The sequence below is a fragment of the Trypanosoma conorhini genome, assembly GCF_003719485.1.
Source record: "Trypanosoma conorhini strain 025E chromosome Unknown Tco_14.4_contig_00501, whole genome shotgun sequence".
Classification (NCBI taxonomy): Eukaryota; Euglenozoa; class Kinetoplastea; order Trypanosomatida; family Trypanosomatidae; genus Trypanosoma; species Trypanosoma conorhini.
Window position 1 is genome coordinate 1 of NW_021704590.1, and position 14,014 is coordinate 14,014.

General features: G+C 55.2%; 7 protein-coding genes across 7 annotated transcripts, besides 5 other annotated features; all 7 read left to right on the forward strand.

The window, feature by feature from the left end:
- Positions 1–306, forward strand: Tco025E_06943 (60S ribosomal protein L10; the record flags this gene model as incomplete). Its single annotated transcript, XM_029373810.1, has 1 exon — positions 1–306. A coding segment is annotated over one exon (306 nt), but the record flags the coding sequence as incomplete, so codon positions are not given.
- Positions 307–609: 303 nt separating this feature from the next.
- Tco025E_06944 (putative chaperone protein DNAj) lies at positions 610–1,989 on the forward strand (the record flags this gene model as incomplete). The annotated part of the gene is made up of 1 exon (XM_029373811.1): positions 610–1,989. One exon carries the CDS (start codon positions 610–612, stop codon positions 1,987–1,989), a length of 1,380 nt encoding a protein of 459 aa, XP_029226073.1.
- A 178-nt stretch (positions 1,990–2,167) lies between these two features.
- Positions 2,168–2,202: a microsatellite.
- Positions 2,203–2,485: 283 nt separating this feature from the next.
- Positions 2,486–2,520: a microsatellite.
- A 186-nt stretch (positions 2,521–2,706) lies between these two features.
- Positions 2,707–2,732: a microsatellite.
- Positions 2,733–2,791: 59 nt separating this feature from the next.
- Positions 2,792–2,833: a microsatellite.
- A 653-nt stretch (positions 2,834–3,486) lies between these two features.
- On the forward strand, positions 3,487–5,310 carry Tco025E_06945 (zinc finger protein, predicted; the record flags this gene model as incomplete). The annotated part of the gene is made up of 1 exon (XM_029373812.1): positions 3,487–5,310. The coding sequence occupies one exon, from the start codon at positions 3,487–3,489 to the stop codon at positions 5,308–5,310; it is 1,824 nt and encodes a 607-aa protein (XP_029226074.1).
- Positions 5,311–5,912: 602 nt separating this feature from the next.
- Tco025E_06946 (uncharacterized protein) lies at positions 5,913–6,338 on the forward strand (the record flags this gene model as incomplete). Its single annotated transcript, XM_029373813.1, has 1 exon — positions 5,913–6,338. The coding sequence occupies one exon, from the start codon at positions 5,913–5,915 to the stop codon at positions 6,336–6,338; it is 426 nt and encodes a 141-aa protein (XP_029226075.1).
- Positions 6,339–6,918: 580 nt separating this feature from the next.
- Tco025E_06947 (uncharacterized protein) lies at positions 6,919–7,437 on the forward strand (the record flags this gene model as incomplete). Its single annotated transcript, XM_029373814.1, has 1 exon — positions 6,919–7,437. One exon carries the CDS (start codon positions 6,919–6,921, stop codon positions 7,435–7,437), a length of 519 nt encoding a protein of 172 aa, XP_029226076.1.
- Positions 7,438–7,584: 147 nt separating this feature from the next.
- Positions 7,585–7,621: a microsatellite.
- Positions 7,622–7,896: 275 nt separating this feature from the next.
- Positions 7,897–10,080, forward strand: Tco025E_06948 (uncharacterized protein; the record flags this gene model as incomplete). Its single annotated transcript, XM_029373815.1, has 1 exon — positions 7,897–10,080. The coding sequence occupies one exon, from the start codon at positions 7,897–7,899 to the stop codon at positions 10,078–10,080; it is 2,184 nt and encodes a 727-aa protein (XP_029226077.1).
- Positions 10,081–11,625: 1,545 nt separating this feature from the next.
- Positions 11,626–13,713, forward strand: Tco025E_06949 (uncharacterized protein; the record flags this gene model as incomplete). The annotated part of the gene is made up of 1 exon (XM_029373816.1): positions 11,626–13,713. One exon carries the CDS (start codon positions 11,626–11,628, stop codon positions 13,711–13,713), a length of 2,088 nt encoding a protein of 695 aa, XP_029226078.1.
- Between the last annotated feature and the right edge of the window lie 301 nt (positions 13,714–14,014).

A 14,014-nucleotide genomic window follows, 5' to 3' on the forward strand; every position in this document is an offset into this window, starting at 1 on the left:
ACGGGCATGCGTCACTCCTACGGTAAGCCGAACGGAACCTGCGCCCGTGTCCGCATCGGCCAGATCCTCTTGTCGATGCGCACGAAGGAGGGTTACGTTCCGCAGGCGCTGGAGGCTCTCCGTCGCGCCAAGATGAAGTTCCCCGGCCGCCAGATCGTCGTCATGTCCAAGTACTGGGGCTTCACAGACATTCTCCGCTCCCAGTACGAGGCGCTGCGTGACGCTGGCAAGCTGCAGCAGCGCGGCATCCACGTCAAGCTCATCACCCCCAAGGGCAAGATCACGCAGCGCAACCTGATGGCGTGAGCCACAACCACCTTATTTATGTTTGCTGGTTTTCGTTTCTCTGTTTAGAGCTTCCTTTTTATTTGCTGTTTGGCGCTGCTGAGCTTTGCTTGCCTTCGTTTTGCGTTTGCCGCCAACGTCTCGGCGTGGGGTGGGCGGCTCCTGCGGCAGTCAATAGTTTTCTACTTCTTCCTTTTCTTCTTGTTTGTGTGTTGGTTTCAATCTCGTGTGCTTGTCTGCTGGTCGGCTGAGGTCAAAGCGCGAATCCGAGTGAAGTAGTGGAATCCGTCCTTGTCCTGGAACAGCGTGGGAGGGGTGGCGACAATGCGGCACCGCCATGCTCGATTGCAGCGCTTGGGAAGGCGAGCTCTGAATCCGGCGCTTTCGTACGGCGCGGTTGTTGGCGGGCTTCTCCGCTCCCCACCACGTGGTGACTGCTTGGCCTTCACATCGTGTGTTGCCGCGGCTGCAGGATCGGTGGGACTTGGCGTGTCGAGGCGTTTTTCGTCCACAAATGCCAAGCGGGATTTGTACTCCGTGCTTGGTGTCGCGCGGAATGCCTCGCCGGAGGAAATTAAGTCGGCCTACAAGAGAAAGGCCAAACAGCTGCACCCTGACGTTAACCCCAACCCGCGTGCGGCGGAGGATTTTGCGGATGTGAAGCAGGCATTTGACGTGCTGTCGGACCCGCAGAAGCGGAGCATGTACGATATGACGGGCAACTCAGGTGCCGCAGATAAATTTGGCGCGGGTCCTGGTTTTAATCCGTTTGCGCAGGCTGGTGGCGAGAATCCCTTTGCGGGTGCCAATCCTTTTTCTTCGGCGGCGGGGGGGCAGGGGTTTTCATTTAACGATTTTGAAGAAATTTTCCAAAAGATGAGTGGGGCGGGCAAAGACAAGGCCCGCAAACCGCAGGGACCAGAGCCTGGGGCGGATATTCACTTTAAGCTGCGTCTTTCCTTCCTGGAGGCGGTCAACGGATGCAGCAAGGAGATATCGTATAACACCTTCCGTCGCTGTGGCACGTGCGCGGGAAGCGGGTTTCAGGACTCGGGCGCCAAGGCGAAGTGCGTGCACTGCGGGGGACGGGGGAAAAAGGTGATGAGTACAGGTTTTTTTCACATGCAGCAAGATTGCACCCACTGCGGCGGGACAGGGGAGACGGGACGTTCGTCGTGTACGCATTGTAGCGGAAAGGGAATCGTGAAGGACCGCAGTGTGCAAACCCTGCCTGTTCCCAAGGGCGTAGACAACAAGGAGCGCCTCAAGGTGACCGGGAAGGGTGAGGCTGGGGTGCGCAACGGGCCACCAGGCAACTTGTACGTGGAAATTACAGTGGACGAGCATCCAGTGTTTCACCGCGAGGGGTGTGACATTCACGTCATCACGCCGATATCGCTTGCGACGGCGGTGCTGGGAGGCACGGTGCGGGTCCCGACGCTGACGGGCGAGGTGGAGACGAAGGTGCCTGTCGGGACGCAGCAAGGCGACAAGCTCGTCCTGCGTGGCCGTGGCGTTCACCGGCCGAACCAAAACAAAACGGGCGATTTCTTTATTCACTTTGCCGTGATGCTGCCTAAATCCCTCACCGAAAGGCAGAAGAGCCTCATCGCGGAGTTCTCCAAGGACGAGAAACCACTGGAGCTGACGGATCCGCAGCTGCAGGAGTTGAAGAACCGCTATAAATCGTGGTTCTCCGCCTAGAGAAGATGTGCGTGAGTCCGCGACGGCAGTTGTGCGCACGCTGCCGTGGCCCATTGGAGGGGGCCCCACGGAAAAAAATGAGATGGAGAAAATCAAAGAGGCGCGAAAGTGGTGGAGCACCAGAGTGCGAACTCTCTTTGCAAGGGAATAACAAAAAAAAAATACACGCGCACACGTACACCACCAGCAGCGGTAGCGGCAGCAGCGTCAGCAAAACAATGCACAAGCAAAAAAAAATATGAGGCGAGTAAATAATAGAAGCAAGAACACGAAAAAAAAAAAAACTGCACTGTGTGCGGGAAGGCGAGAGTTGTATGATAAACGCCCCATGCTATATATAATTTATCCCTCTCCGTCTGCGTAGGTGTGCTCATTGCATAGGACGTGAAAAAAAAAAAATGAAATAAGAAAAGGAGTGTGGTTTGCTGCGGGGCTCTTTTAAAGGAGGTTGATTTGTAAATCTGACCTCCGTCTTCACAGAACGCAAGGATATTAAACACACACACACACACACGCACGCACACATACGCATTGTGTGTCCAGCCTAATACTTCTTTTTTCGTTTTATTTTTGTCTCCCGTGACTTATGGAGTGAAATGCCGCTGTCGAAGCTCAAGAAAAACAACTTCACGGGTGGGAGAAAAACGAGAGCATTTTGTCTTTCTTCTTTTTATTGTAATTGGGAAGGTGGATCTCTCACTGCAGCTCACACACGTCCTCTCTCTCTCTCTCTCTCTCTCTCTTCCTGTGTGTAGCTCTGAGTGTGTCTTGCCCCCGCCACGTCGAGACCGCTTCAGGGCGCGTTGTTGTTGTTGTTGTTGTTGTTGTTGTGGCTGTTGTTGTTTAGTTCTGTACATCTCACCATTTTTATTCTTTTTGAAAAAACAATTGGGCGTCGGGCATGTAACCCAAAGGCTGGTCATGGGGAGAAGGCGGGTGGGAGTTGCTGGGCGATCTTCGTCTCGTTTCTCACACTTTTTTTTTGTAATCGCCTCTCTCCCTCCCTTTGTTTTTTTTTTCTCTCTCTCCCTCACACGCATTCATAAAAAAAAAACAAGAAGGATGGACGCATCATTGCCCCCTACATTCTTCGAAGAGCATCGGGGTGTTGATGCGCTTGAATTTTTAATATTTTCAAGTCACACGTGCCACCAGTACTTTTTTGTCCCTATCGCTTCTATGCTGCTCTTGGTCTGTGTCGTTATGCGTAGTCGCGGCATCTCTTCCTCTCTCTCTCTTCTTCTAGCGGCAGCATCGTGGTTCTGTAAAGTAGCTGCGGTGGGCCTCTTTGAGGGGTAGTGCGTTTAGTGAGTTGAGGAAATATATATATATATACAATACGGTGCGCATAAGCGTCCTTTGCACGCAGCGACGGTGGCATTTTGATTGCTAGTGTGCGGAGCGTCTGCGTGTTTGTTTGTGCGGGCTGTGCAGGTTCCAAAGGAAGTTACAGGAATAAAGCGGGTAACATCCAAATAGTATATTTTTTCTTTGGGAATGATCAGGAGTGATGGCGATGCTGCCCTGGAGGAGTACGGCCTTTTGCTGCAGGTTGTGCGGGACCACATGCTGCGGCGTCAAGGGCCCGGCCAGCCACTTGTGCTCCAACTTCAGAGCGACGGGGCGGAGGGCGGCGATCACGTCACGTTTTTGCTTGGACAGGTCGTGGCGGACCCACCCGACCCTGTGAGAAGACAGCCGCGGCCGGGGGACGGCTCCGGACCACCGGCTGCCTCCTTGCCATTCTTGGCAGAGCTGGGTCCCTTGCTTCTTCAGGCGCTGGCGATGCAAGTGATATTCGGCGAGCAGCGACGCCGCATGGCGGCTCCTCTTGACCAGGAAGCAGTAGGAAGACTCCAGCGCATGAAAATAAACCGTGATATAGTGGCCCAGCTTGAGATGGAGGGACAGGGAGTCTGTTCCATCTGCCAGGAGGCCTTTTCCGCCGGCTGCGAGGTGTACCGCCTTCCGTGTGGACATATGTTTGACGTCTTGTGCCTGAAGCAGTGGCTTGAACGCACGCGAACGTGCCCCAACTGCCGCTTCATCTTGCAGGATGTGGATCAGCAGTACAGGGATGTGGTTGCACCGACATGGTGGAGAAGCGCAGGCGAGAGTGCAGAGGAGCGGGAGGGGAAGAAGTGCCAGTGCGTTGCCACCGTACTGGGAGGGGAGGCGCCGGCCCATAGCCGTTTACCGACTTCACTGGTCGTCGAAGTTGCGGACGCGGAGGTTCGCAGTCGTCACCCGCAGCTCCCGCAGCAGACCTTGCGGACGCAGCAGCAGCAGCCACAACAGCAGCGGCTTTTGGGATTGTTGCCGCAACCAGTAGGAACGTTGAGGGCGCCTTCACCCGTCTCACTTAGTAGCATGACGGATAGAGAGGCATCGTTGGAGGGAAATGGCGGGTATAGTTTTCTGTCTATTTATGGGGCTCCGGCGCATCGTGGAGTTAACCTGGAACCAGTACCACCGCCGACTGTGCCGCAGCGAACAGGTGGGGCATTCCGTGAAGAGCGTTTTGCGGAGGAGGCAGTAACGCCGCCGTCGCATGCCCCGTCGCGTTTAAGCGAGTTGCGTATCGCGGGAAATGTCAACCGCGCCTCGCAACGGCGGGATCGTCTTCCCGTGCACGAGGAGCAATGGTCTACGCCCCTACACTGGTCTGAGCTATCGTTGCCATCCTCTGGCACATTGGAGGGGGACGCGGCCGCCAGCCCCGCCATTGCTAGTACTGTGGGGGAGGCGCCTTTTTCCCTCGCGCAGCATGTCATTAGTGACGGCGGTGGGGACGACGTTTCGACGTCCCTGCCGCGTGGCACCCCTCGCTCGGAGGAGAGTCAAACCTTCGGTGGTGACACATTGATACAAAATGTACTCCTTCCTCCACAACCGACGGGGACGCCAGCAGTGGCGGGTAGTGCAAGGCAAGTGGTGCAGGCGTTGCGACGGCAGCGCGCGGAGGAGGTGCGCCGTGTGCGGCCAACCAACAGCAGCAGCAATAGCGGCAACCGTACGGAGGTCCACAACGGCATCTCTGATAGGTGTCCGCCACGCCACAGACCGGCCTTTTCCAGGAGATTCACCGCCCACCCAGGTCCAAATCCGCCCCCGCCGCCCCTGCTGGCCCCGCCTCACCCCTCGCTGCCGTGGATCCCAGTGGAGCGTCAACGTCGTGTCAGCATGAATAGCAGCAGCGGGGGCGGACACAACGGGCCACTGTTGACGGGGGACTCACAGTCCCAACAGAGTCGCGGTAGTCGCCGCAACTTGGCGCGATATGAAGCAGTTATCCGTGGTCAGCAAGGCAGGAGATGGTAAAGAGCTCCTCAAGTCCATCCCCTCTCCAGCAAAAAAAAAAAAAGAAGAGAGAGACGCGAAAAGCAAGGATCCACGGGAAAGGGAAAGTGGAAAAGTAAAAAAAAAAGCGAAATTGACAGCTGATTTATTGCCTGAATCGCAAACTCATACAACGATATAGTTTCATGTCCCCCTTTCAATTATCTTCCTTGTCCATCTGTTTTTGATTATTTTTAGTCGTGAACTGGTAGGATTGTTGAACTCCCACTGCGTACCAACTACAGCCAGCAACTGATATGTCTGAGGTTGAATGGGTTTTTCCTGCCGTTTTTTCTTCTTCCTTTTTTTATTTTCCTTGTGTTGTCCCACGTGTTTTGGTTTGGTTGGTCGCATGTGTACAGTTTTTTTTTTTAGTGGTGCCTTCGTCTCTCTCTTTTACTTGAGTTCGACCGCCACGTTTCCTTGCGACACTCCGTCCCCCCCCCCTCCCTCCTTTCGTGTTCTCCTCGGCTTCCTTTGTCATTGCGTGCACCTTTGCGCTTCCCGTCTTCTTCTGTCTTTGCCCCGTTCCTTCGCTATGCGTGCGTGTGGGTCAAGGACCCGGAAGGAATAGTAAGGACAAAATGTCAATGTTTGGGGCCCGCGAGGTGCCCGACGACACCTTCTCGTCGGACATTACGAACATTTCTGCGAACTACCTCAACGAAAACAACTGCCAGCGTTTTTGGCAGCGACTGATGACGTGCGTGCGCGAAAGCCAGGAGCTCGACGTGCTCTACGACTGCCGCAGTCGCATGATTGACCTGCGCGAGTGTGTCACGCGGCATAAGCAGAGCACGTGGGTGTTTCGCGAGACGATGGCGACGCTCCGAAACGAGGAAAAGTTTCGACGGTGGCTGAAGGAGTACGACGAGTCCTTCGGCCACCCCCCGCTGCTGGAGGCGGTGGAAAAGGTGCGCGGGAAGTTGGAAAAGGAGGGAGGCGTAGCGGTGCTCAACCCCACCGTTTTTCATGACCCCGACATCTTTATCCCGCGAGAAAAGGCGTGAGAAGACTCCGTTTGGAAAACGGGGTTCAGACAAAAAAAAAAGAGTGGAGGAGGGAAAAGAGAGTAAACGAAATAGACTAAAAAGCGCGGGTCACGGAGACCATGGGAGAAATGATACGGCACGTGAGGGAGGGGGAACTGGGTTGCAGCTCAGTGGGTGGGGACTCAAGAAAGCAAAACATTTGGGGTGGGAGTATTTGTTTTTGAGCGACGGTGGTGTGCGGATGTTGTCCTTCCCGGTCCGTGCAGTGTTGTCTCCCATGTTTCTTGCGGCTCTGTCGTTTTTTCTCGCCCTTGTTGTAGCGATCAGCCCGTGCGACTGTGGAGTGGATGGACCCGCAGGTTTGGGTTGTTAGTAGAAATAGTTCTAGTCTCTTCTTTTTTTTCGGCGAGATTGCTTGTGTGTATCTGCGTCTGTGAAGGTGAGGTTGGGGGGACACATGACGTCTCCATTGGCTGCTTCTCGTTTCGCGTCATCTGTGTTTCCCCCCTCCCCTCCTTCTTGTCGTTTTTTTTTTTGCTTTAAATCCGTTTTCTTCTCTTGACGTCTTGTTTCTGCTGGTGCCTCGGAAAGGAGCACAATGGCAGACGAAAGAGGGCTTGACCTCCCCGTGAACTCTGAGATGCAACCGCAGACGTACAGTGACATGTGTGCGGCCGCGCAAAGGGGGCAACTCTTGGGAGAGACGCGAGTGCATGCCTTGGCAGTTGAGCCTCTTCCATACGTCTGCATGCTCTCCGGTGACGGCATGGAGTTCATTATTCCCGAGGCTGCTGCGCGCCAGAGCAAGATGATCGCTTCTTTGCTTGACGCCATCTACTCCCTCCCAAATCGTGGAGGATTCGGCGAGTCGCTACAGAACAAACCGGCTCCCGGGGTTCTTGCCGTGAATAGCGTCAATGTGATGCCGAGGATCCCACTTGAGCCCCTGTCCGGTCGCACCCTCGAGCTTGTCTGTCGGTACTTGCTGCAGCGCAGCATTGGGGACCCCAACTCCACGGAAGAGTTCTCTCTTCTTGGGGAGCTCGACCCAATGTCGGACGAGGACCAGGATCTTGTGTCGGAATTGCTGCTCGCATCCGACTTCATCGACTGCTAGCAACTCACTCCCTCCCTTACCAGGTGCCAACGTCGCCGTTGACGATTTCTCGTGCTGTGGTGGCTCCCATGCTGGGCGGTGTGCCGCCAATGAAGAGGGGGCCGACGGTCTTTGCCCTCCTCTCTGTAGTAGTGGCTCTTGTTGCCGTCCCTCTCCCTTCACTGCCTCTCTCTCTCTCTCTCTCGCCCCCGTTGCCCACTGCTGCAGCTATTTCTCTGCTTTGCCCACCTCCACTCACGACTGCCACCTCTGCAGCTATCACGAGACCTAACGACGGCGCAGAAAAAGGAAAAGAAAAGTCGGAGGGGAAAATTTAAACAAAAAAAAGGAGCCCAATAAAAAAGTAGGAACCAATACTTTAGGGATAGCACTGAGGCTCCACACACACCCTTTTGTTCTCTACCACACACACACGCGCAGCGCGCACGCATCTCGCCTTATATATACTTATTGCCATCAATGGGGGCAGCCGCGTCATCCGGGAGACAAATCTCACGCGTGGCGAGCGCTCCACCCCACGATCGCTCGCAGGCCATGCTGCTCGTAAACGGATCCGTGAGACGGGCCGCAAGAGGAAAGGTCAACCGCCCACTGTCCCACGGGGATATTGGTGTTGATCTTGGTGCCATGCATAAGATCGATCAGCGGCGCAAAAAGACCGGGACCGCTAGCGGGGCGGGAATCCAAGACACAAGTAAAGAGGCTGATCCTGCCACGTTGCACATTCTCAGTGCCGTGAAGGAGGTGGACGCGTTGCCTGATGACAAGGCCTCACTGAAACTGCAGTTGCTGCGTGGGTGCTACCCCTTTCTTGCGCAGGTTCCTACACACCGTTTTGACCACCTCGCGGTACTCGTGTACCAAAAGGAGGGTGACGTGTACTTTGGCCAAGGCGATGGGGAAGGTGCCAAGACGACATACAGTCGTGCTATTCAAATTGCGGAGACGCGTGTGGCCCGCGGTGAGAAGGAGATCTACATGGTTCTCAAAAGATACGTTCTGGCCATGGTGGGCATGGCACGTTTGTGGTACGCGCAGGAGCGCGAGACCACCGGCTTCACGTTTGCTGACAAGGGCCTTCCCACAATGATCTCGCGGGAGGACAGTACCAGCTCGTTTAGCTCCTACGAAAGTAGTGTGCTTTCCGACACTAGTATGTTTAGCCTGAACCAAGAAATTCTCAAGTCGATGGCGCCAAAATCGCCACGCCGTCGCGCTGGTCCGTCAGTCAACGTCGTACGATTGCTTCGCCCGGCGACAATGAAAATGAACTTTACGGCTGAGGACGATTTTGTGCTGCGGAGCAAAATGACACGCGAGTTAAAGGCATCTCCGTGTGAGTTGTTGCTGCTGCGCTGTATCGAGGTAGTAGAGATAGGACACCGGCGGCAGTCCGAGCTGCTCATTCCCGCCCTTATTGAGCTGGCACAGATATACGAGGACTTGCGTCTGTACAATCGGTCCCTCCTGCTGGTGCGCCGTTGCCTTGGTATTTTATCTGTTGTGTATGATTACGATCATCCGTGGATAATACAGCTGCGGCGCCGTGCGGACTTTCTTATGAAAGCTGTAGAGGAAGAGACAAAGGAGACCATGGCGACGAAGATTCAAGCTACTTGGAAGATGTACAAGGCGATGCGCCTACTAGAAGAGGCTCTTGGACGGCCGGTCACACGCCATGTGTGGAGTCCAGCGACGTACCATAGTCAAGCAAACGATAGGGATTTCCTAAAGGACTTTGTGAACGACCTGCCGGAGGGCACCGTGCTGTATGGCTCAGGTGAAGTGCCGGGCGTGTTTGATACGGGTGGTGTGGCGGATGAGGAGCACGGGGCGGATGGCGGCAGACGCAGCGTGAGCGACGGGTCCTCGTCACCAGCGGCACCACGCGGCGAGGAGGGCCGTGGGCTGTCACCGGAATCGAGGATGGAGCGGCCACCGTCTTCGCTGCGACGTAGCACGAGAGTGATGGAGGGGTCTTCACCGCCTTTACCTGGCGCTGAGGGGCCTCACGAGGAGTTCCCCGTCGCGGCGGAGTACCCACCGATGCATGCGGAGGGACGGACCCCTGTGAACACCACGTTCATTCCGAATGGAAGGGTGGTCAACACGGCACAGGAGACGCAAACTGACACGCACCTGCAGCACACTGCCTACGGTGGGGTATTGACGGTTCGCACGACGACGGTCACCCGCACCACAACGGAGCGAGAGGTCGGCAGCGACGAGGAGGACTCCGTTGACGAGGAGGAGGAATACGTTGCTGCGCACGACGCAAGTGAAGCCGAGGGAGGGGTCAGGTCGCCATCTGGTAGAATCCTCGAATTTGACCCATCGAAGCGAAATGCTTACACTGCCGCTTCTTCCTCGAAAAGGAGAGGTGTGGGTGACTCCGACGCGAGGGGGAAGATCAGGGTGTCGGTAACGTCTCCGCTGCCACGCACTTCAAGGCATGGGAACGACCACGTGAGTAGTGCTTTCGCAACGGCTACAGATGGAGCCAGCAGCGGCCATGTGAGAAATGGTGCGGTGCGCAACCCCGAGCCTACGATCCCGTCTGATGCGCCAATGAGCCGCTCGCCCTCCGTGCAGGAAGAAGGCAGACACCGCATGCGCAGTCTGAGGGCCCAGCATGGGGAGTAGTGTCACTCTGCGGTCACCCCCACGACGTCTTGCTTCAAGTTCCCGTGGCTTCCGGCCGCCAAGCGAGGGCAGGGGGAAGAGGGAGGTATGAGATATAAGTTTCGCGGACACAATTCCACGTACCAATGCGTAAGCGGCAAAACCAGAAGTGGTGTTAACAGGGGTACAAACTGTGAAGAAAAGAGGGGGAAAAAAAAGAACATGATAATGATAGTGTAGTAGCTACAAAGTCGTCTTGTTTGCCAGGCAATCCTGGTGTGTCCTCGTCTGACCGCTTTTGAAGCCGGAGCCGAGGAAAGTGGAGCCTCTTTCATACTTTTATAGTTGTTATGGGTTTTTGTGTGTTATTCTCTTGCTTTGTACATGTGTCGTTGGGGAGATTTCGACGTGGTCTTTTCTGTCACCTCTGCAAGCCCCCCAGCTGTTGCATGGTGTGTGTATGTGTGTAGGAGGCACGGATGGGGCACGCGGGAGGTGCGTGCGGGGCTTAGAGGACAAAAAAAAAAAAAGTGAAGAAGAAGTAGTTGTGCGTTTTTGGGTGCGGCCCCGGGCACTTCCCTCATTCCCTTCAGCAAGTTGCAACAACTTGTCACTTGCGCCCACCTCCCGACGGTGGCAGCGGCGAGGGAGCAAGGGCTCTGCAGGGGTCAAACGCACATATTTATCTTCGCCTGTTCTGCGCAGTAACTAAACTCTCGCTTTAGTATATTTTTTTTATTGCGTTTGCGAGGAGCAACGAGGGGGCGGCGGGGCAAGAATGGGGAAGAGTGGGCGGCGGGGGGCGCTGCAGGACAGATGCTCTGGGTGGGCAGCGGGCTTTGTATGTTTCTGCGTTCTAGAGGGGAGGCAAGTAGGTTGGATGAGGAATTGGGGGCGAGGTTCATAACGCCGCGGCTGCGGTTGGCCGACCTGCCCACGGCAATGCACGCGGACTCTACCTCCTCTCCCTCAATCACTGCAAAAAAAAAAAAGAAGCGAAGAGTAGCAGGAGTTGTTTTTTTTTCTATGTGTATGTGTGTTTTTCCGCCTCTCCTTCTGTATATTCCCATCGGTTCTCCCCCACCCACCCCACTCACACACTCTCTTACCGCAGTTTTTTTTTTTTGCTTTTCTCTTTCTTTGCCCGCTTTAGCCTGCTATTTTGTTTCCTTCACCGTTACGTCGTCATTTGGCCTTCGCTTTGGCTTCATTGCCCCCCGCCCCCATCCTTTTTTTTTTGCTTTTTTATTGTATGTAAATAAGTGTGACTTCTGTGCGGCGCAACCTCACACAACAATGTTGGTTTCTCTAAAGTGAATGACACCGCACGCCCTCTCTCCCTTGCGGCGAACGCCAATCGCCTGATGACTGAGTGGGCAACGGCTTCTGTCGCGCAGACTTCAAAGCACTCCCCAAGGCAAAGGTGTTGGCCAAGTTTGCCTCGCTCACTCTTCTTTTCTCTTCTCTTTTTATATGTGCGTTTGTGGAGATCGTGTGGCCAGCCGAGTGCCGTTTTGTAGAGTGCTTCACAAAGGCGCTCACCATTTAGCGGGGCTGTAGGGATCAATGCGCAGTGTGCGTCAAGCTTACCTCCCACTGCGGCCGGTTGGTGGGGAGGACGTTGGCGGCAACAACAGGAGCAAATTGGCCGCGTTGACGTCGAGCTACTTGGTCGTGGGAAGCGGACCTCCGCAGCATCAACAGTGGCGTCAGAGTTCCGTCCAGGCCGCCGGTGCGTCGTCGAAGTTACTCAGCAGGGAACTCTCCGCCCCCGCTGTGACTGCCACCACCACCGGCGAGGGAAGAGGCGGCGGCGTGGGAAACGCGTGGACAACGACGGCGCATCCGACGCCATTGTTTAACGGATTAAACGGGAGGAGCGCCGAGGCCACCGCTCCAGACAAAACTGCCGAGCTCCTGTGGGGGAGCGGCCCCCAGCAGGACGGCGAGTCACCATTGAGAGTGTACTGGGAGACTGTCCCGGGCGGGTTGGTGCAAAACCAGTCTCCGGCCTCAATTTTTCCGCCCCTGCCTGGCGTCGACGACAACAACAGCAGCGGCGGCGGCCCCAATGTGAGGCGGAGTTACGAACACGAGGGAGGGGCAGGCAGTGCGGCGTCGCCTGGGTCGAACAGCGGGTTCAGTGGGGCCGAAGTGCCCCCGGGGACGACGCCGAAGGACAGCCTAATTCGGCAGCGGGCCTCTGTGCCCCGCAGAGCAAGGGCCAATGCATTCAGGGTAACTAACAACCACCCTGATGCGTCAGGTAATACGGCAGTTTCCGCCAAGGGGCCTTTCTCGCCTGGGAGGAACAATAGCAGCGATCCCACCAACGAAACATGGGCGTCAACTGAGCATATTTATAGCCAAGGAATTGGGCAGAAAAGTTATGACAGGAGCAAGGCTACTGAGGTCCAAGGTGGAGCGTTGAGGTCCTCCGATCAGCTCCGCACGGAGGCGAATTACGAGAATTCAAGCATGGCGCCCAGTAAGGGCCAGTCGCAAGTTGTTGGCACACTTTACCGCGGTATTGTCCCTAAGCCGCCTGTGCAAAACTTGCCTTTGTACAGTGAGGCGAGAGGAGATGTGCCGTTTCTGCCTCCCAACGCCATACGCATCTCCACAACAACAGTGACACGGACTGTGCGAACGGTGAAGTATTTGCCACTTGACGAGGAATACGTTGATAGCGATGAGGAAGATACGTCGCCTGCTGATGATTTCCCACCCGGAATTATGCTCAATATTGATAATCAAGGACACCGTGCATCCAAGCATGTGCCTCCTTTTCCGCAATTGACTGGTGCATTTGCTCAGCGAGGAGGGATTCAACTGGCGCAGCGTGCCGCGAATGGGAAGTTGGCAAGAAATGCGTCGGCGTCCCGATCTTCGCGGATTACCAGCGGGTTATCACCAATGGGCATTCTGGGGTCGCACAAATGGGCCCGTCGTCTCCCTGTAACTCGGGAGTCTTCTGTTTTTCACGAAGGATACCCGGCAGCGGCTCCCATCTCGGTTGCATCAGATGAAAAAATTGGTACGGGTGAACCCCAGTTTCTTCTTCAGCAGCACAGACAGAGTCTCGTGATTGAGGGGGAAATTGTCGGCTCGAAGCGGCGTGAAGGCAGTTACGGGGCCTCCAATGAAGCAGAGATGAGTCCATTTATGGGGTCTCCAGGTGGTATGAGAAGGTCTGTCACCGGGCGGGGCAACACAAGCGCTGCGGATCCCAAAACTGCAACGAACACGGCTGATGGCCACCCTTCTTCCTTTCCCAGTAAGCCTCCGCCGGACCCTTTGGATAACAGCCTCAATGGGACGCAGTTATCTGCGTCCTCGCGTGGCGCTCATTCCTGCACCACAGTCACACAGGCTATTTCAATGGACGACGCCGTCGGTAGTCCGATGGCTGTAGTTTTGATTAAACGTCCGGCAAATTTGAGTCCTCGCGAACTCGCAGTTGAAGACGAGCTATGGGCTGAGGAAGAGGAATACGAGGAGGAAGAGGATGGAGAGCGCCACCCGCTCTACGTGTGCCCCGCGTCACCAACGCTGACGATTCCCGCCTTAAAGGCGACTATGCAAAAACTCGACCTCCATTGCGAACCGCATGAAGACGACAACGAGAGTGGGAGCGATGAGCTACAAAGCTAGCTGAAGTACGGGAATACAAAGGGGGAAAAATAACTTTGCTTTTTGACTTCGCCTCTGTGTTTTCTTCACCTTCCTGTGTACTGTACACCGTTATCCCTATCTATATTTCTCGTTTTTTTTCTTTTCCAGTATGTGGGAGGTTTTCTATTTGTTTCTCTTCCCTTTTCCAAGCGACAAAAATCGCAGTAGACGTGCACACGTATATGTATCTTGCGAATAATTTCCTTTTTCCCGACCCCACAACAACAGTAACAAAAGAGCTGGTGGTTTGCGCCTTTTTTTTGTTGTTTTCAGTGTGCAT